The 22,544-nt window shown below is 36.3% G+C and overlaps 1 protein-coding gene across 8 annotated transcripts in view; it reads left to right on the forward strand.

Moving 5' to 3' along the window:
- EXOC6 (exocyst complex component 6) overlaps positions 1-22,544 on the forward strand; it is a 234,955-nt gene that overhangs the window by 167,342 nt on the left and 45,069 nt on the right. For all 8 annotated transcript variants that reach the window (XM_040485870.1, XM_040485871.1, XM_040485876.1 and 5 more), the window contains one exon: positions 10,779-10,920. In XM_040485870.1, the coding sequence (XP_040341804.1) occupies positions 10,779-10,920 (142 nt within the window). The remainder of the gene's footprint in view (positions 1-10,778; positions 10,921-22,544) is intronic.

Here is a 22,544-nt window from a genome sequence, read left to right on the forward strand (position 1 = left end):
TGACCTCCAGTTGTGAGCTCTCAATGGCCAGAGTAAGAACTCATAAATACTTTTTGAATGTGTAGATATTAAAAGTTCTTACCTTTAAAAAATCTCATCTAGCATTTGAAATTTAAAATGTTCCTAACCTTTCTGTTCCTATTCCTGTTATCAAAATTCAAATTTTGATGATTGTAATTATTTTCTAATTAGTCTTTGCCAGTAGTTTCTCCTTACTTCAGTTCATCACACATACCTGTACTAGATTATTCTTGCTAGAGTACAGTCTAATCACATTTCCCTGTTGAAAAGCTTCAAGGTCTCTTGCTTACCTAAAGTAAAAATTTCACAGGCTAACAAAAAGGAATTATCTCAGCCTCTTTCCAGATACATTTCTGACCATTACTCAATATGGGCATTCAAAGTGGAAAATCCAGTGTCCTGGATCTGTCTTTTACTTTCTACATTGGCATCATTTATAATTGTAAAACTCCTGGATCTCTTCCAAAAGCATCTTTAATGCTACCTCTTTCACGAAGCATTTGCTAATTCCACTTAACCTTATGTGGATACTTTGTCCCACTTTTACAGTACTGTTTATATTTTGTCCTCTACTATAGCTGTTTGAAGTCTCGCCTTCTTTCTGCTATTAGAATTTAATCCCTTTGTGTCAGGAACTGTTATCCACTCATTATATCTTCTGTAGCACCTAAACAATATTTTACACAGAGGAAGTGCTTAATAAGTATTTTTTAAATTAATATGAGAGAAATAGTAAAGAAATGGTCTGTTCTAAAAGCAATTTTCTTGTACACATAAGGAATATAAAAAGCATACTGCAAAATCAGAATTTTTGAATCGAATTTATTTGTCAAATATAGAATACTTTCTAGTTTTGAAGAGAAAGTTTGTACCCTTATTCATAGGCAAAAATTTTGAAAATGTCTATGCAAAAGTTACTTGATAAAGGTGGTTTCAGTAATGGTTAGAAATATTTGTATGTTTACTCTTTCCTTGCACATCTCCATGAAAGAATAACATATTAATTCAAACTACAACTCTCTTCACACCTATAAGTTGAGCAGTGATTGAAACAAAGTAAAAGACATGATAGCACCAAAATAACTGTTGTGAATTCCCAGCACTAAGGACAAGTACTTCGTCCCATTGAAGGGACAGACCTTCAAGCTTTCACTACAACTTTTTCTTCATTTGCTATAGTAATTGTTAAGTACTTACTAAGCTTGCTAACAGATTTCCTGCAGATAAGTCATATGCATGTTCAAAATACAGCAGTGATGTTCCGAAGTGATACTAACCCTGTTATCCAAAAAAAAAAAAAAAAAAAAAAAAATCCAAAACGCTCAAATTGTTATCATCTATTTAAGAAGTCAGCAATAGATTTTGGGGTCAGTTTTGTATAAATTTGCATGAGAAATTTTAAAAGGTGTGACACTTGAATGTCCAGTGTTTTGAAAAAGTTACTTAATATAATTCTTTCTCTGATGATAAAGGAGGTATTCTAATGGCATTTTTTATACCCATTTCCATACTTTATGTAATAAGTTAATTCCAAGTACACAAAATCAACTAGAACAAACCATTGACAGTCATCAGTTCATTGGAGAGAATTAAAGAACCTTGAGAAAGAATGTAAATGAAAAAGTTGAAAACCATTAAAACCCACTCTTACAAATGGAATTTATATTTTTTAAACTTTTTTATTTTAATACATATATTTTTAAGTAACCTTTACACCCAAGGTAGGCCTTAAACTCATGACCCCGAGATCAAGAGTCATATGCTCCACTGACAGAACCAGCTAGGCACCACTGTATTTTTTCTTAGGCTTTTTGTTAATGTAATAAAATAGTTAAATGATTTTCACTAATACAAGTTAATTGGGGAAAAAGAGAATCTTGCTTTTTAGTTGAAAATTAATGTACTTGAGTTTTATAACTTTAATCCTTTTAAGTATTTACTAAGTTGATGCTGGCTAATCTTGGTAAGAGATTTAATTGCATGAAGTTGTAAGTCTTATGTGTGTATATAACATAGCACACTTAAATAATTTCTGTTGTCAAAAGTTTAGAAAATAGCAGTTTGATTCAGGACATACTTGGAAGAAGTAATAGTAACAGAGGGCTTTTAGTTTAGAAGGAAACAGCATGAGAGATTTAGTAGAAAGCTAGTGGATTAGGAAAGAACTCATGACCTAACCAATAAGTAACAGATCAGTGAGATATAAATGGAAATAATTGGAATGGATTATTCTCAGCCCATAGACTAAATGTATGTATAGGCATGTGCATCATACATATGCACACTTACAAATATCCTATAACTTTATTCTTTAATAACTATCAATGAAATAGACTAGATCATTGGTGCTGGCTTTATGAGCAAAGTGCCATTCTGAACAGGAAGATTTAGTACTAAAAACAAATGAAAATGCAATATCTGACCGTTTTACTACCAGATGACAACAGAGAATTCACATTTAGAAAGTTAATTAAGTTGTTGCAGATAGCAATGGTAAAGTTCTAGGAATGCAAATGGTATCTTCCCCTTTAACTTGTATTCCACAATAGAAAGAAAAATACAAAAGATCATTTGTTCTCCAAAGTTAAATGGATAAAAGTTGAAATCAGGGAAGAAGAAAAAGGAATAAAATATGCAAATAAGAGAATCTATGAGTTAGAATTATGTTTTTTTTTTTTTTAATTTTTTTTTCAACGTCTTTATTTATTTTTTTGGGACAGAGAGAGACAAAGCATGAATGGGGGAGGGCCAGAGAGAGAGGGAGACACAGAATCGGAAACAGGCTCCAGGCTCTGAGCCATCAGCCCAGAGCCTGACGCGGGGCTCGAACTCCCGGACCGCGAGATCGTGACCTGGCTGAAGTCGGACGCTTAACCGACTGCGCCACCCAGGCGCCCCTTGAATTATGTTTTTATCTTGAGCAGATAAAGACAGCAAAAAGGAGGTCAGATCCCTTGAAGAGAAAGACAGGAGATGATAGGGAAAGATGAAGTCAGAGGTTTCCTGTGCGAGCCCCTATCTAGTGGTGCCAAAGAGCCTGCTTTTCTTTTTACTTCCCTGTATGGAGCCTAACAAGAATGGAAAAGGATGAGGATAGAGCTGATGGGAAAGGTGGAACAGCTTTGGTGCATTTATATTTACAGTATGTTTGCAGGTCAGAGGTAACAAAATTCAGCAGGCCAAGATGCTGATACATACTTATAGAAAGAGTATGTAAGTTACTGTAATACAAAAAGTAAGGAGGTTGGCCTTTGGAAAATCCCACCAAAAGAGCATATGCAGACAAATATTACATACAGGGAAGGAATTCAGAGGACCAGCAACATTTTAATCACTTCCTTTTCTTTCATTCAGGAGACCTTGGGTATTGTAGGAAAGCTGTCATGTTGTTTTAAATCTTTCTACTTATGAAAATCAGTGTGTTAGATGGTAGCATTGAGATTAAAAGCCTCTGTCAATTCTTTGGAAACAAGAAGGGAGCAGTTGGCAAGGCATACTGTAGATACTCTCAGAGTATCATTGAATGTCATTTGCAAGATTGTCTTGCAAATGACAATCAAGAAAAAACTTAACGTGATCGCTTACCTTGATCAGTCCCTCCCACTTTGTATAGATTTTGTCTTGTTTTAAATATATAACCTCCCTCCACTTGATACATTTCCCTTACTCTTTTAAAAAATCCATTTCCAGGTACTTCCTCAACTAGAAGTGAATCTGACAGTATCTACCCCAACCCCATTCCCACAGTCTAAGACTTAGCCCAGTGAAATTACCTATTCAGAAAGCCCTTGACATTCTGAATGAGTATACCCCAAAACTTTGAGAATATTCAAATTTGAGAATACTGCTATGCCATGTAATTTCTTTCAGAAAGTGCTATAAAATGTACCTGAAAAGTGTAGACCTTAACAAGAATTATGTTTCCATGTCAACTAACAGAAGACAGCAAAGCCACAGAGTTAGAAGGTTGGGACTTTGCATTGAGTGCATTCAGTCTCCCAGTGATTATCACCCTCCCCACCCCCACCCATACCCAGTTTCACAGAGTATATTATTCAAATGTGTGCCTCATCAAATTAAGCCCTACTTGCACTGGACTCTCAGATTCTTAAAAGGTCAAAACCTAAACTTAAATCCTTGGATGACAAAAGTCTGCTCTCAGCTATCCTTGTGTATATGTGGCTGCATTTATGATAGTCAGCCACCTACCTACATATGTTAATAAGAGAGAGTCAGTTGGCTTGACTGACATTTTCCATTTTACTAATGGCCATGTGGAAACAACTTATATTGTCTAACGTGTTAGTGATTCTGGCAACTTCTTTGCAAATTTAAATTGTATTGGGATTACAGACTAGTACATTTTAATGATTAAATAGCCCTTATACTCTGAGCTGGGTGCTTATGTAAAGAAATGAAGATATGGCTCTGCTATCACAGAGCTGTTATTAAAACAGTTCCTGGGATGCTTCATTGTTTCACTCTTAAATTCTGTGGCTTAGTCATAGTACCCAGTCTTCACAGGGAAAATTACAGCGCATCTTTAACTTCCCTGTCCTTACAGTTGTCAAGTGAGAAAAGTTATAGAGCCATAATATTTTATTGTTTCCCTACTTAAACATATGCTTAACTGCCCAATTTGTTATTATCAAGTAGGCTTAAGAGTTAGAAATAATCCCTGTCAGCTCCCACACAGCATAAACTAGTTTCCTCTTCTTGCTAGTCTGGGCAAAAGTGCATGCAGCTTTCACCATTTTATCTTGATTTCTGATATTATCAATTGCTTGGAAGCAGAGGCATTTCTTCAAAACCTTGACCTTTTCTGGACCGTTACTGCTCTGTTTGCCTTTGCATTCTCTTTCTACCTATTAAAGATAGAATGAGTTGGAAGATGTCATGACATCAACGATGATATTTACAGAAAGCTAAAAATCAAGATATTGCATATCATCTAAGGCCATGCTCAGAAGATTTTTTTTTAAATTAGGGGCGCCTGGGTGGCTCAGTCGGTTAAGCGTCCAATTCAGGTCATGATCTCATGGTCCACGAGTTTGAGCCCTGCGTCAGGCTCTGTGATGACAGCTCAGAGCCTGGAGCCTGCTTTGGTTTGTGTGTGTGTGTGTGTGTGTGTGTGTGTGTGTGTGTGTGTGTGTGTGACTCTCTCTCTACCCCTCCCCACTCATGCTCTGTCTCTCTCTGTCTCTCAAAAATGAAAAAATGTTAAAAACATAAAATAATAAAAGGCCACCAAAGTTTGATGAGCCCTATAGGAAGTTTTGAATGAAAGAGAAATAGCCATGTATTACAGCTATCCTAAAGTTTTCCCAGTTTGCAGAATTTTTTCCCCCAACTTTAAAATGATTATGTTCTATTTAATCTCTATGTGTGTATATGTGTGTATGTCTGTGTGTGTGTGTGTGTGTGTGTGTGTGTGTGTGTGTGTGTTCCCAAGAGCAAGCATTTATGTTACAGTCTCATATCCTTATCATTGGGATTTGTTAGGAGGAGAAAAGTCAGAAAAGGGAGAATGGGAATTCCTACTTCACTATGGGATTATGGTTAACTGATGTGAGAACAACTCTTTTGGGGCTAGAGCTACTTTAGGGGGAGATAGAAAGGGTATGAGAAGACTATAGAGGTGTCAAAGAGGTATTTTGGAGAATGTTGGAGGTGTTTAGAGTTGAGTATATTTTGATAGAACTATGAATGTTTTTGGCATAATCTCAAAAATCTGTCTTCAAGATAGTGTTATAAAGTTATTAAAACTCACTGAAGGAATTCATCTTGATATTTAAGCCTTTCTAACTCACCCATTCTGTATTATTGGGAATCTGAGACATTTCAGTGTTCTATATGTCAGTATTACAGTGTTCAGACAGAAGCCTATTTTAGGAGCTAGAAGAATCTTTGTGCATTTGTGAAGTCATCTTGGGGAAATTTCCATGTATTCTAATGTTTTAGGTATGTTTTTTCATGATTTATTTAATACATTCTTTACATATGAGCAAAATGTAGTTTTATATAGTAAAACTTTAGATTAGTGGTTCTTATATAAACTGGAAGAATACTACATTTCTTAAGTTAAAATGTCTACTTTTCAACTAGACACATTTTCTCATATTTCAATTAGGAATTTATTTCTAATTTTAGTGTTTACTTCACATTTGATGAAAGACTTCACTCTCTTAGTCTGTTAGTTTTTAAAAGGCTATGCATTGTGGCTCTTTGGGAGACTGACCAATTCATCAATACTTCCCTTTCTGTTTTGCCTTTCCTTTGAAAAGACTATTTCACAGTTTCAGCTGAAATTTATGCAGCAAACAGAGAGGCAGTGATTTAGAATAATGTGGCAGTATTTTACTGCTTTAATTTAAACAACTTAAAAAATTAATAACTTAAATAATTGTAAAAAGCCGTGCAGAATCAGAATTAGTTAATAAGTTCTGTTGCCAGTGTTAGAGTTAATATTCAAATTGACCATGATTTTACTTCAGTTTTCCATTTTTTTCTGACAAGAGTTATGTAACCTTTTAAAACAAAACCTGTTATCAATTTAAAGAACAATAAATGCAATGCACAATATTTTTGAGTCTATATATTTCTTTTTACTTAAATAAAAAAGTAGTTTATTGTGCAAAGTTGACCTTTTGTGGGAATATAAATAGAGTAAAATGGATTCTCCTGGGATCTTTAAGGAAGGGAGACCAATACAGAAAGAATGGTTGTGATTTCAAGAGCACATTTTTATGTTACATGTAGTCGAGAGAGAATGAAAGCAGCATTGAAAAATGCTTTCAAATAATTACTGTTGAAATCAAACCTTTCTTTTTTTATTAGATCTTTGAAATAAGAGAATGGTGAGACAGAAATGAAAACTTCAAATGAAAATTTAAATGTGTCAAATTAGTTTTTAAGTATTCTACATTTCTCCTATTATTATATCAGAGTAGATCTATCAAAACATTACTTTGAAACCAAAACAGTTTTGAGCCATAATCTAATAAAATGTGTTGTATTTTTGTTACCGTGTCATTTTGCGGTGTTTCAAAGGAAATGGAGTATCTTTAGCCTAATCTATAATAGTAAATTATTTTAGAAATTTGGCTTGACATACAAACAGATGTGTTTTCTTGATTCCTTTTAAACTGAGGGTTGGTGGTTTGTGGTTTATTGTTCCTGTGATTGGCATTAAAAGCCTTATTTCACAGCTTGCAGTGAGGGACTATTGGGTAAAGAGTGGCTGTGTTCCACAAACTAAATTCAAAAAGTGTCAATCAAGGTCTCACATAGGTTGCCTAGAGAATGAGTTTTCTTACTGATTTCACCAAATGTCGCCTCATGCTGTCTTTGATTGGCACAGCCTGGCAGGGAGGATGGATGAATCTGTCACCGACTGGTTAATTGTGTTGCTGGTCTCAGTCTGACATCAGGTCTTTGACTCTTAAGTGGCTCAATACAAAACAAATTAGCAGATTGTAGTCATATTTCTCATTCTATATGCTTTGACTTTGTTGAATGCAGTCCATAAATCATATTGACTGACACACAAGTAAATGATGAAAGCTGCTTTTGAGACATGGATCTAGAAAGCAGCGCTGTGAAGGTGCCATGGAAGGATGCATATGGTTGACCCTTTGGGAATTTCCTAGGAGCCAAATGTCTCCTTACCACAATTGTTCTTAGAAGAAAAGCTTTTGGGTAATGCAAAAAGGATCTAATATGTCAGCAGATTCTCTTTTACAAGTTCCTTTGAAATATAAGAAGTTTGTCTAAGGGTTTTCTCTCTTTGCAAGTTGTTTTTCAGCAAAATGTTAGAGGAGGGTAAAAAAGTAGTTACCTTTAAAAGTTTGGCAGGTGTTTTTACTTACTTGTTGAACTTTGTGTTAAAGAGAAAGAAAATGTTAATAGTAGTTGCAATTAATTTTTCAGATGAGGGCAGCAGAAATTTCTAGGTGCTTGAAATTTATTATTTTGGTTTTGTTTGTTAAAAAACAGAGCATCTCTAATGAAACAGGCTAGTTTTTAAAGATTGTTCATTGCAAAAGTACTTAGATTATTTTTGTTCTAGAAAATGATGATATTATAAGAATGTCAATAAAAACAATAGTAATGTTCAGAAAGGGGTGTTTTGTTTATGCCAAATGTACAAGGGCTACATCAGAAATGAATTGCCATAGGTATTTTTTGGGTGTGTAAATATTTGGAACATTAAACATTTTCGCTCTAAATATAAGTAATAGATGGAAATTTATGAATACTTGTGCACATTTTATGGTTAGGAATTAAACATTTTTTTAAAATGTATAATCTTATAGAACTTTTAAAATACTTACAGAATCCAAACCTTTTATATTAACTTTAATTTGGGGCTATAAAAAGAACTTACTTCATTTGAAGATTTATAAAATATTTTACAAATACTTTAATCTTGTATCTTTGAGAACAATAAGCCTGTATTTAATATGTTTAATCAGAAGAAATTTAGTATTAGGGTTTTATTATTACGTATGTTGTTTAAACAAAAAGTTAAATTAGCACGCACGTGCGTGTGTGTGTGTGTGTGTGTGTGTGTGTGTTTGTTACCTATTTCCACTAAGTTTATGGAATAGCTGCCTGTATTTCTGTACTCTTACCATCATTTTTGGCTCCAGTACTATTGTTATATAGTCATTTGTACCGTCAGAACCCATGTTGAATTTTAAGTATCACTTTAAAATTATACCACTTACCTTGTACAGTGTGTTTACTTATGAAATGAATATAATAGTAATTTAGGGGGGCAATTTATTAATCTGTTTTGCAGTTAGTATATTATAGAGGCAACATAAGTAGAACATGGAGCTGATTGGATGGAGAAGTACATGAAACTAAAATGCAGTAGTTGTTCCATTGGGTCAAAATTACATTCCTGTTAAGTATTGTGAAGCCTGTTACATTATAATTAAATTACATGCCATTGATTTCTCCTCTTTCTACGTTTTTGTCCCCCTCCCATTCATATTGATATTATGGTGCTTGGGGAATGGAGCTGCATGTCTCCCAGACTAATTCCTCTTGGGTTTGGGGGATCTTGAAGCATGCTGGGTTTTGCATTGTTTGTTACATTCCTTTTTGGCAGTTCATCAGTATCTGTCAAATATATTGTTTGCATTGGCTTTTATCTCTACGTTTTTGATTGAGAAATTGAGATTCCATTTTAGATACAGTTTTTCACTGCATAGTGTCTAGATGCTAAAGACTTACTCAAAAAGATTGCCTTGTTTCTAGCCTGACTTTAAATGTGTAGTTTAATGAACAAATGTTCTAATAAATATCTTAAAAATATATTTATGTTCTTACTTCCCTGACAGATCAACTGTGTAAAACATTTCTGTACTAATTTAGTGAAGCATTTATGTTCAGGAGATTTTTTCATGACTTGATTAGCTTTTGTGAAAGTAGGAAAAGAATAATTATCAAATAGCACTGAGTAAATATTTATTAATGCAGATGAGGCAAAACATGGCACATTTTCCAAAAGTCATTATTTCTGACCATATTCATGGATCTTTGAATCCTATCACAGGAGTTAGTCCATCACCAAATCACATCGTTGTAGGTTGAAGACAGAAATACTAGGAGCAGTATTAGACAGGAAAACTATACAGGACAGAGTCTTTATAGTAATTTATTTTAAGCTTTTAATTGAAATCTGTCTAAAGAAGCAATTTATCCCAAAAGTGATGTAATGTGATTCAGCTTTGTAATCTAGAGATGAAACATGTAGCCTTAATTAAGGCCATCAGGGAAAATTTCTGTAGTTTTTAGGAGCTATTATGGTAGAAAATATTTTATAATGATACAAATGTGAAACAAAACCACAAATATTTGTAGTTTACTTAACCATATATTTCTAAATTATCAGATGATTTTAAAACTAAATTTAGGTCTGTAGATGATTTTGAAATCATGTTGGTAGGTAAGCCCCCTGAGCTAATTGAAGCTATGCTACAAATTCATGTTCTGATTAGAAGTAAGGACTTAAGATTGAAAGTATATTTTGAATTTTAGGCACAGTTTAAATAGGAAATTATATTGTTTATTAACTAACTTTATTCTGGCTTTAATTATATGAAGGAAAGCTTAAAAAGCATTATATGAATAAAATGTTCTGTCAGTACGATAACTTGTCATATTTTAATGTGTATTTTTAAAAATACTTGAGGGGCGCCTGGGTGGCACAGTCGGTTAAGCATCCGACTTCAGCCAGGTCACGATCTCGCGGTCTGTGAGTTCGAGCCCCGCGTCAGGCCCTGGGCTGATGGCTCAGAGCCTGGAGCCTGTTTCCGATTCTGTGTCTCCCTCTCTCTCTGCCCCTCCCCCGTTCATGCTCTGTCTCTCTCTGTCCCAAAAATAAATAAACGTTGAAAAAAAAATTAAAAAAAAATAAATAAATAAAAATACTTGAGACATTTCAAGAGGTCTAAAATAATAATTCATGTGTTTTTTACCTGTCTTTTAATTTTCCTGAGTGCAGTTAGAACTTCAATGATATTTATGTCCTGAGGAGGACAAGTAAACAAGATTAATTTTAATTCCTGTGCTAAAAGCATAGCCACTCAGAATACAGAAATAGAAAGGCCAATAATCACTGTTGTACCCCCTAAAAGACAACAAAAAGAATGTCAGGTATATAATTTTTCTGATACTTTATGGTGTATTTCTGTGTTTACTTATTTGCTTATTTATGTTTTGTTTTTGGTATTTGTTTTAAACAGGGGAAAGTTGCCCAGACTGCTTGCATGTCAGCCTGCCAGCATCTGTCAACATCCTTAATGCAGATGCTATTGGACAGTGAGTTAAAACAGATAAGCATGGGAGCCGTTCAGCAGTTTAACTTAGATGTCATACAGTGTGAATGTAAGTACCTTACTGGTTAAATCTCATGCATTTCTAGGAATCTATATTTAAATTATATGAAAAAAAATGGTATATAGAAGGATAGTTCAGAAAAGAGGGAAAAGGCCTGGATCAGTGAGATTTTCAGCAGCCTTAGAAGTGACTTCTTTCCAGAAAGAGAAAAATACCTCAGCTTCAGTTTAGGGCCTCTAGAGCTCTATCTGGAAAGCACTGAAGTGGCAGTACAGACTGGGATAATTGAAAAATGATTCATTTTCCTCCTCAGTCCTTTTTCTGGTCATTCTTGCCAGGACACTCCTAACATTGGTCATAAATGAATGAAATCATTCTAAGTTTGTCATTCTTACTTTATCGGTAGGCAGTTTTTGTTTTTGTTTTTGTTTTATTTATTTTGAGAAAGAGAGAAAGCACGAATTGGGGAGGGACAGAGAGAGGGGAAGAGAGAGAGAATCCCAAGCAAGCTCCAACCCAGGAACCATGAGATCACGACCTTAGCCAAAGTCAGATGCTTAACGGACTGAGCCACCCGGGCACCCTGGTAGGTAGCTTTTTAGGTAATTGCTGGAAAGATAATCTTAGGACCCCACATTCCAAATGAAGCTTCTTTTATATTCTGAATATTCGGTTCTCATTTCCCCCCCAATTTTTTAAGCTTTTACCTTTGCCATTGTTTTTCACTGTTTTCTGTAGGCAAGAGGTGAGCAGATTATATAATCTAATGTTGACATTAGCCAGTCTGCTTCAAAACGACATGTGCTGTTTGGTTGTTAGCCTTGTTTATATATGCTTCTGGATGTGTGTTCTATCACCTTAAATTATAACCTTAAATAAAGAATGTAAGTATACAGAGCAATTTTCAAACATTGCTTTCAAATGAATGGTACACTGATTAAATAATGAAAGTCTCTGGTTGACAATTCAGCCAGGCACCACTATTGATAAATTGGAAATCAGTGGGGCACAAGAAGGATTATAAAATATTTGTCTGAGGCAAATTTTGCAATAATTTGCTGATGTTGATCAGCAGTTTGCAGCTGAAGCAAGAGCAATTTTTTTCAACAATTATTGAATATTTGCCCACTGTATAAGGCATTCTGCTAAGAAAAACATAATTAATATTAAAAAGAATAATCATGTAAGCTGTTTGATCAAGATCAGCACAAAAAAATAAGTCCAAAGGTTTTTTAAAACATACCTATTCCCTTCAAAAAAAAAAAAAAAAAGAGAGAGATGCTTATTCACAAAGGAAAAGGAAATTAGTTTTTCCTTAGGGAAGAGAAGCTTTCATTTTCTTTTCCTAAAAAGCATTTCTATTTTCTCTAGTTAGAAAACCTTTATTATATATCTTTCTCAAAATAAAACTATCATTTTAAAAATGGTATTTAGGGATCCCTGGGTGGCTCAGTTGGTTAAGCATCTGACTATTTCGGCTCAGGTCATGATCTCACAGTTTGTGAGTTCTAGACCTACTTTGGGCTCCATGCTGACAGCACACAGCCAGCTTAGGATTCTCTGTCTCCCTCTCTCTGCCCCTCCCCTGCTCCCTCCCTCCCTCCTCTCTCTCTCAAAAGTAAGTATATAAACATTTAAAACAATAAAAAATATGTATATTTTTATATTGTATTTTAAAAATATTTATTAAAAAACACTTTTTCCCCCAAGTTTCTAAGCTCAAAGTAATTGTTATTCCATTTTACAAGTAGTTTGAAACTGATTTTTTTTTTAAAGTTCTGTAAAAGTTATCTTAGGTTATCATTCCAGTATGACATTACATATGTAAATATCTTACATAAATATTGCTTTAGGCATTTTGTGTTATTAGATCTTGAATGTGGATTCAGAATAATTGGGTGGTTCAACCTTTATTGGCATTTGGTTATGTCTTCTGAGGTTTTTTGTTCAGAAATGGAAATTACTGTTTGGCTAGGCATCTTTAGGTATCTAGATCTTGTGTTCTCTTCCCTCTTCATAAAAGGCTAGCCTGGCTCTACTTACCGAAAGGTACATAAACCCCCAAATCTGTGCCTCTCTGCTTTCTATAGGATAGTTTCTACCTTCAGTTAACTTCTTCTTTTTAATTTTTTTTAATGTTTATTTATTTTTGAGAGAGAGACAGACAGAGCGCAATCAGGGGAGAGGCAGAGAGAGAGGAGACACAGAATCCAAAGCAGGCTCCAGGCTCTGAGCTGTCAGCACAGAGCCCAGCACGGGGCTCAAACACAAACCTCGAAATCATGATCTGACCCAAAGTCAGACATTCACCTGAGCTGAGCCACCCAGGCGCCTCTGTTGATATTTTCTTAAAGCACTGTTCTCTTGGAAGAGACCAAGAAGAATCCTAAGTATGAGGTATAACTCAGGAAATCTGAGTTCAAATACAAGAAGGGTAACCCCCAGCCTGATGGGGGCCAAGGTTCAGACTCTATAGATACGGAAAGTGAGAGACCAGAATTCAAAGACAAACCACCCAAGATAATTCAGCTTTCTTTAAGATTATGCCTATGGTTGGCACTGCTCCTTAATACTTATCATGTATTACTTAATCATTATTTAATACAGTATCATACATTTAGTACTCACGGAACAAATATAAACCAACATTACATTTTCCATGTTTATTCCACTCTCTTTCTGGCGTAAAAGACTTTCTGTACCCCCTATCATGACTTTTAGTGACTGACTCACAAATCACTTAAAAATGAAACAGCTTTTTTTCTAATGAATATATTAAGAGAATTAAGTTTTCATTTCATTTTCTTTTTCTTTTTTTTTTTTTAAATATTTTTTTTTAACGTTTATTTTTGAGACAGAGAGAGACAGAGCATGAATGGGGAAGGGTCAGAGAGAGAGAGGGAGACACAGAATCTGAAACAGGCTCCAGGCTCTGAGCTGTCAGCACAGAGCCCGATGTGGGGCTTGAACTCACGAACCGCGAGATCATGACCTGAGCTGAAGTCGGACGCTTAACCAACTGAGCCACCCAGGCGCCCCAAGTTTTCATTTCATTTTAAGTAGTAGTTTTGTTTTTTTAAACCTGGAAGAAAGCAGTATTTTCCTTTTCTTGTTTTTCTTTTTTTTTAATTTAAGATTTTATTTTTGAGTAATGTCTACACCCAGCGTAGGGCACAAACCCACAACCTGGAGACCGAGAGTCGCATGCTGTACTGACTGAGCCAGCCAGGCACTCCAGAAAGCAGTTTTTTTAAATACACAGTTTAGGGGTACCTAAGTGGCTCAGTCAGTTCAACGTTCCATTCTTGATTTTGACTCAGGTCATGATCTCATGGTTCATTAAACTGAGCCTGCATCAGGCTCTGTGCTGACAGGGCCAAGCTTGCTTCAGATTCTGTCTCTCCCTCTCTGTCTCTGCCCGTCCCTGCTCATGCTCTCTCTCTCTCTCTCTCTCTCTCTCTCTCTCTCTCTCTCTCTCTCAAAATAAACAGTTTGAAAAAGATAAGATAAAAGGTTTGTTTTCAGTATGAATGCAGTGTGTATGCTTTCTACATACTGGGGCAGGCAGAGGGGGAGAGGGATTTGGCTAGATAGGAGGAAGGCTAGAATGCATCATAGATTTGTGAAGAGAAGGGATCTGGATACCATAGGAATCAATTGGGGTATGGATCAGAAAGAAGATAGACATATAGTTCAAATGTAGAATCCTAAAAGCCTAAAAAGATCATGGAGAAAAGATCATGGAATCCTAAAAGATCATGGAGTTTCACCACTCACTTGGTAATAAAGATACACGTACTCCTCTACCTTAAAATCCTCTCTAAATAACCCTGCCAAGAAGTTGTCCAGCTAGTCCTTGAACATCCAGTTTGGGGGATTAACTACTCTTCAGAAAATGTGTTTCCATATAATACATCACTCTATCAGTTTCTTAAAGTGAGGTGAAATCCCTTTCTCTCAACTTCTCTTAATGGAGCTAGTTCTACCTTGGCTACTGTCACCACTGCCTTTGTGCAAATTAGAAGTGGGATCCCTACTATAAGGAAAAGGTCCTCTAGAGTTGTCCCTTTTATATGAACTAGAAAAAGTTCACCCCTTTCCCAGCTGGACTCAACCCCCACCAAGGCACATGGTTTATCAAGTGAAATGTGAGCCCTTCCCTTCCTCCCCTCTCCTCCCCTCAGCTGGACACCCGTATGTAGTAAGCAGTCCGATACAGTCTGTATGTGGCAGTTCTGCCTAGGGTCATACAGAGAAAAAACAAATCCTCAGCCACAAGACCATTATGTGAAAACTGCTCTTCCATCCTTCTAAATCTTCTGAAGGCCAGACATCAACAATTCCTCTTACTGTTCTCATGTAATGCCATTTTAGATCCAAACATCTTCTTTGAACAAACTGGTTTGACTACCTTCTGTTTAATGTCTGGTACCCAAAGTTGACTACAGAGATACCCAGTTGTGGGAGAACCAGTATAATCTGCAGTTGGACTATCAAATACAGTGTGCCATAATCTGTACTTTATTAATAAAACCTAAACTACGATTACCTATTTTGGTTGCCAGAGTATACTCTTTTATTGTTGAAGCTGTAGTCTTCTAAAACCTCTGTATCGTTCTCTTCCTCTCTTTATATGCGTGTGTGTGTGTGTGTGCTTGAGGGGGGGGGAGATTATTATTTTTTCAATGTATGAAATTTATTGTCAAATTGGTTTCCATACAACACCCAGTGCTCATCCCAAAAGGTGCCCTCCTCAATACCCATCACCCACCCTCCCCTCCCTCCCACCCCCCATCAACCCTCAGCTTGTTCTCAGTTTTTAAGAGTCTCTTATGCTTTGGCTCTTGAGGGAGGGAGATTATTAAGCTCTGTTTTCTTATCCTATACTTGTTGTGGGATTTTAAAGTTATCCCTATTAAATTTTAAGATTTGTCCCACAACTAACCTATTGAGATCTTTTTATATCAAAATTTAATATCATCCACAGATTTGTAATCATGCTTTTTATGTATTTAACGAGGCTACTAGCAAAATGTTGAACAAAACCATGTAACTATGTCATGAGCTACAGTACATTAGTGGTTCTCAGAACCTGATCCCCAGGTGAGGACCTGAGAACTTGTTAGAAATATGAATTCTTGGGTTCCGCCTGCTGAATTGGGAACTCTCGGCACCAGACCCAGCAGTTTCTTCTTAAATAGGACTCTTAGGTGATTTTGATGCACAGTAAAATTTGAGTACCACATTATATGGACCTGCCCTTCATATTGACTTGTTTCCATTATTCAGAATTTTATGAGTATCTTAAGAGGTTTTTTTCAGCCAGTTACTAATTCCCTAATTGAACCTAACTCATGGTTTTGCTCAAAGTAATGAGCAAGTTTGTCAGATACCTTGCATATGGGGATAATAACGACCTTTGGATTTTTCTTCTCAATCAATCTACCCTTTAAAAGAAGAAAATGATACTACTGCGATTCTTCATAAATCCATATAGACTCATAGTAATTACTTTCTCTTCAAGATGCTCAGAAATTGTTACTTAAAAGACTGACTGGTTCTTGAGATTAACATAAAATCTTACTACTCTGTGTTATACGAGCAAGAGATCCAGAGTCCAAGGAATTCAGGTAGTAGGGATCAGGAATTAGAGACAATGAACCACCAGAGATCCTGGGCAACTTGAGGCTTACATCAAAGAATTTAAGCAATAGGAGGTGAGCATGAAATATAAGCATCAAAATGGTCTTTATTCTGAATTAGAGTTTCCTTTAATTGGGTTTGATCAGAAAACAGAGTGTTTATTTTTCCATCATCATTACTTTGTGAAAACATTATATTTCCTAGGCCTCAGAGTGTTAGTCTGCTGGTAGAAACCACTGGACATCTCACTGAAGCTGGGGAAGTAGGAGGATGGAAATAATTTAGTTTCTGTCATCATTCAACCATGTGCTTTTAGTTTTTGTTTGTTTTGATTTATTTTTCTGGTGGTGAAAGACTTCTCAGTGATCTTTGTGCTCACTTACTGTTTTAAACAATTTTTTCTAGTATTCCTTGTGACACACATATTTGTGAATTAAACTGGCTTGCACTAAAATTTCAATCTGTATCTGACTTTTTTCCCATGTAAAGTCAACTGATTTATAAGAAGATTCAATTTATTTAAATGTTTAGTGAGAACCTATTACCCGTTATGTACTGGGAAATCCAGGATGAATGAAGCTTCAAAGATCTCAGTCTGGTTGGTTGGGAGGAGACAGACACGTAAATAACTACAATAGGACATAACAGTTTTTTTTTTAACGTTTATTTATTTTTGAGACAGAGAGAGACAGAGCATGAACAGGGGTGGGGCAGAGAGAGAGGGAGACACAGAATCTGAAACAGGCTCCAGGCTCTGAGCTGTCAGCACAGAGCCCGACGCGGGGCTCGAACTCACGGACCGTGAGATCATGACCTGAGCTGAAGTCAGATGCTTAACCGACCGAGCCACCCAGGCGCCCCAACAGTTATTTTTTAATAACAATTCTTCACATAAATATACATTGTAGTAGAGAGGGAGCAATTCTTCACTCCATGGGGTTGAGAAGATTGACCGTGATAGAAGTGAAATTTGAACTGGGTCTTAAAGGATGAGTAAGATTTCATCAAAAGCAGGGAAGGGCATTCTGAGCAGAGGGAATGGCATAGACAAAAACACTGTGGTGAGAGAACACTTAGGGACTCTTCAAACAGTCTTGTGTGACTAGACTACAAGATGCATGATGAAAGCGTTAGAAGATATGGCTGAAAAAAGTTAGACTCCTGAATGCTTGGACTTTATTTAATAAGCAGTGGAGAGTTATGGAAGCTTTTTAATCAGGACTATGATATGATAAAATCTATCATAGAAAGTTAACTCTATGTCATGTGGAAATTGAACTGAAATGAGATAATGCAAGTAGGAAAACCTGGTAAAAGACTATAGAACTTTTTTGCATGACGGATAAAAAGAGCTTGACTTTGGGCAGTGGGGATGAAGAGAAAAGGGTAGACTCCAGACCTTTAGGAGGAGGAAATACATAAAATTGTTGAGTGGGTAAAGGTATAATTTGATATGATTAAGATGGTTAGAATCACACAGTGGAAGAGACCTAGAGAATGCATGTCATGATTTGGATAGTGAGGACAGGTGTGAAAAGGGAGAGAAAGAGGAGAGAAAGAGAGAGGGAGAAGAGGAGAGGCAGAGAGAGAAGAGGAGAGATTTAACATCCAGGATAGATCGTTAGATTCAACATAGAATTTTTAGTTGTAGGCACCTTGCAGAATGCTATGTTAACAGCATTATTTGTTGATAAATAAACAAATTAACAAATCAAGAAGTCTCTATAATTTACATTTGTCTCTTAAAGTTCTGCCTTTGTTGTCAAAAAGCTAAGGCCAACTGATAGGCTATACTTTAACTCAAGACCATTTAAGTTGTTGATACAGACGTAACTAATCATTTATAAAAGTTCTTAACATATTTTATGAGTATGTTTAACCCTTTAACTCTTATCTGTTCTGAGCTAAAGAGTTAAAGTTTCTTTAATATATTCTTATGGATGGGGCATCTGGGTAGCTCAGTTGGTTGTGTCTGACACTTGATTTCGGCTCAGGTCATTGATCCCACAGTTGGTGAGTTCAAGCCCCACATAGGGCTCTGCACTGACCATGTGGAGCCTGCTTGGGATTCTCTGTTCCCCCTCTCTCTCTACCCTTCTTTCTCTCTCTCTCTCTCTCTCTCTCTCTCTCCCCCTCTCCCTCTCCCATTCTCTCCCTCTCCCCTCTCCCTCCCTCTCTTTCTCTCCCTCCCTCCCTCCCTTTCAAAAATAAACATTAAAAAAAAGAAAATCTCTATGAAAACAATATATATTCTTATGGGGTTATTTTTACTACCCTTTTGGATTGTTTTCTTTTTTAACCCATACTAGGCAAAACTTGATAAAATGCCTGTTGGGTACCTGGGTGACTCCATCGCTTAAGTGTCCGACTTCGGCTCAGGTCATGATCTCACGGTTCGTGGGTTCGAGCCGTGTCCAGCTCTGTGCTGACAGCTCAGAGCCTGGAGCCTGCTTCAGATTCTGTGTCTCCCTTTCTCTCTGCCCTTCCCCTGCTCGTGCTCCGTCTCTCTCTCTCACAAATAAATAAACATTGAAAAAAATTTTTTTTAAAGTCTGGGTTCAGGAATGCAGAATTATATGAACTTATGTAGAACTTTTTTTTTTCTAAAATTTTACTTTTTAAGTAATCTCTACACCCAACATGGGGTTTGAACCTATAACCCAAGATCAAGAGACACATGCTCCACTAGTGAACCAGCCAGGTGCCCCCTTACATAGAATTTTTTTAAAAATTCTTTCAAATCAGCCTTAAGATGGTCTGAATATATGTCAGAAAGTTGAGACCATGGTTCCAGTCCTGACTCTTTTTGGGCAAGTGACTTTGAACAAACCGACAATCAAGAGGCCTCAATTTTTCCTATAAAATATAAGATTTGAAATTGATAATTTCCAAGATATATCCTAGTTTAAGATTGAGATGCAGAAGAATTTAAGGCAAAGCAATGTGGAGCTTTGGAGTAATACACTAATTAATTCCTTATCTACTGTGTGTTTGGTATTTAGGCAACACAACGATAAACAAAATAGAAAAGATTGTTACTGTCTTGGGATTTAACCCCAGGGGAGGCAATCATTAAATAATTGCACCTGGTAAATATGATTGTAAATTGTTAAATTTTTTGAAAGTATTTGGTACTGTGAGAAAGTATAAGAAGTAGACCTAATTTAGAGAAAAATTTATATAGATTAAGAATATGAGGTAGGGTCTATGCATGAATGAAGTGGATACTTTTGATTAACTTGACTATAACCCACAATGCTACTATAACTACCTGGCTGGAGAAGTCAGGAAGGCGTCCATTTGGAATTGCAAATGTAGCTGCCTCTGAAAGCTGCATAGAACCTTTGATCCTATAATAGACTTTGTATAACTTCAAGAGAAATTGCTTCTTGGTTGGAAGAGGATTTTCCACGCTTGGTATGAAGCAGATGTTCTAAATCTTATGTGTGCTTTTGTTTTGTACTTATTAAACACCTGTTATATATTGGGCCCCGACATAGGTTCCTTACAAATGCAAATGTATAGAGGAAAAGATCAAAATGTCCTCTTAAGTTTTTATAAAGGTATCTCTGAAATCTTTTACATCACTAACAAAATACAGAGTATTTCCAGAGCATCAGGCAATTAGAAAGAGTTGAAGTACCCCAAAATAGATCTAGAATGTCCTTTTTCATACATTCTATGTAAATATCCAAATGAGGTTATCCATTCCTAAGAGTTTAACATCTTAAATCCATAGGTATTAGAAAAGCTCCAGATTGAAGAGTACTAGCCTCTGCTTCAATGGTGAGTTATTGAGGAACAGATGAATCTCTAGATGTAAAGGCCTTGGTCTTTTTCAATTTGGATAAAGGCTTAGCCCACTTAAAAAAAAAAAAGATGAAGGCTCTTTATGGATTGTGTGTGTCTTTGTGCACGCACACACGGCTTTGACCTCAAGGCCTCTTAATGCTAGTCTTGAAAAGAGATCTATACCTCCAAATGAAAGGATTCAGGGAAAATCGTGTGGATATATCCATAGAACAGTATTTTCGTATCTCTCTCTTTTTTTTAAGTTTATTTATTTATTTTGAGAGACAGAGTGAGAGTGTGCAGAGGAGGGGCATAGAGAGAGGGAAAGAGAGAATCCCAAGCAGCTGTCAGTGTAGAGCCCAGTGCAGGGTTCTAACTCATGAACCCCTGAGATCATTACTTGAGCAAAAATCAAGAGTCGGACGCTTAACTGACTGAGTCACGCAGACGCCCCAGTGCCTTTTTAGTTTAGTTTTGTTGTTGTTGTTGCTGTTGTTTTTGTTTGTTTGTTTTTGTCTGTTTTTGTTTTTGTTTGAGAGAGACCATGAACAAAGGAGGAGCAGAGAGCAGGGAACAGAGGATCCAAAGCAGGCTCTGCTCTGACAGCAGCAAGCCTGATGTGGGGCTTGTACTCACAAACCGTGAGATCACGACCTGAGCCAAAGTTGCTCAACAGACTGAGCCACCCAGACGCCAGCCCAGTGTCTCTTTCTGGATGCTATTTTGCCTCTGTGAATTGGTCCTGGTTTTAATAGACATAAGGTATCAGATAAGACTACTTTGCCCATATTTAATTCCAGGAGCGATGATTAGATACTACTTTATATGAAAGTGAGGTGATGAATGTAGAGGGGCATTTGGTCCTAGAGGCTTATATCCCATTGCTGCCAACCACATGTAACAATGTAAGTCTAAGACTCAAGAATTCTAATAAGACCCTCGACTCCCAGGCATGAGTTCTTCATGATAAGAAAAACCACTAGATGGTGCTCTTAGTCATTCCTTCTAATGACACAACTGGTGCACTTCAAATACTTTCTTTGCCTGGACAAAATTTGAGTTCTACCTAGCTACTTTAAATCTTCAGCTCTAGCAAGAAACAGAATTATAAGGAATCTCTTCAATATGCAGACTATTTTCAGTCATTTTATTTAGTTACAAAATTATTCCATTTTATATGCCCCTGCTTTGCCATCCACAGGCAGTCTTCAGACTAGCCTCACCTCCTCACCCTCTCTTTCAATCATTTGTCAATTCTTTTGGTCTTTTTGCTCTTATGACTCTTTCTTTCCCTTCCCCCCCCCACCCCCTGACAATTCTACATGTCCTGTGTAGATGTTGTCCAAATAATGCACATTCCCTACCCCACAGTAAAAATAGCTGTCTGCCTAGGACAAGATTGTTTAAGGACTTATTTCCTCTGTATTTAATTTCAGGGAAGGTTTTATACTTTCATGCCAGGATATATACTTACAGTCTGACATCCTAGCAGTCTTTGTACTCCCATACCAAACCCTGCACGTCTTTATTTAGATCCTGAAAGCAAATTGCTTTGTTATATATACAAATAACTTGTGTTTTTATCTACAAATATTCTTTAGTATTAAAAAAATTAAGAGATGGATAATTTGGAAGACATTTTTTGGTCATTATAATCACAGTTTACATAGTATGTATTATTTTTTGCTTTTAGTTTTCTTCTAAATTAATTCAGACTTGTCCTCTTCCTGGTTAGGTTGATATAGCAGAGGTTTACTCTGTTATTTTAAATGACCTTCCCAGTAAGATCAGACATCTCCCTTTCTAGTCTTTCTTTTAGGGTATTTTAAAACTTTGGATCATTTATTATTATGAAGTTCCATATTCTAGCATAAAATAAGAGGAAATGAGTATATCATGAAGTTATTTTGCTTTCAAAAAATAAATGGTTAAATTGGACATTTAAGAGGAAAAAAACCCAGGGGTGCCTGTGTGGCTTAGTAGTTAGGTGTCTCTTGATTTCAGCTCAGGTTATGATCTCCCAGCTTATGGGATTGAGCTCTGTGTAGGGCTCTGTGCTGATAAGGCAGAGCCTGGTTAGGATTCTCTCTCCCTCTCTCTTTGCCCCTCCCATCTCTGTGCTGTTCCACATGTGTGTGCGCTCTCTCTCTCTCAAAATAGATAAATGTTTAAAAAAAGAGGGGAAAACTCCCCAAAGTTTTATACTAGCTTTATTTAAGGAAAAAAAAAAAAGATTA

Source organism: Herpailurus yagouaroundi, unplaced genomic scaffold, assembly GCF_014898765.1.
Source record: "Herpailurus yagouaroundi ecotype Mexico unplaced genomic scaffold, PumYag 163, whole genome shotgun sequence".
In the NCBI taxonomy this organism is placed as follows: Eukaryota; Metazoa; Chordata; class Mammalia; order Carnivora; family Felidae; genus Herpailurus; species Herpailurus yagouaroundi.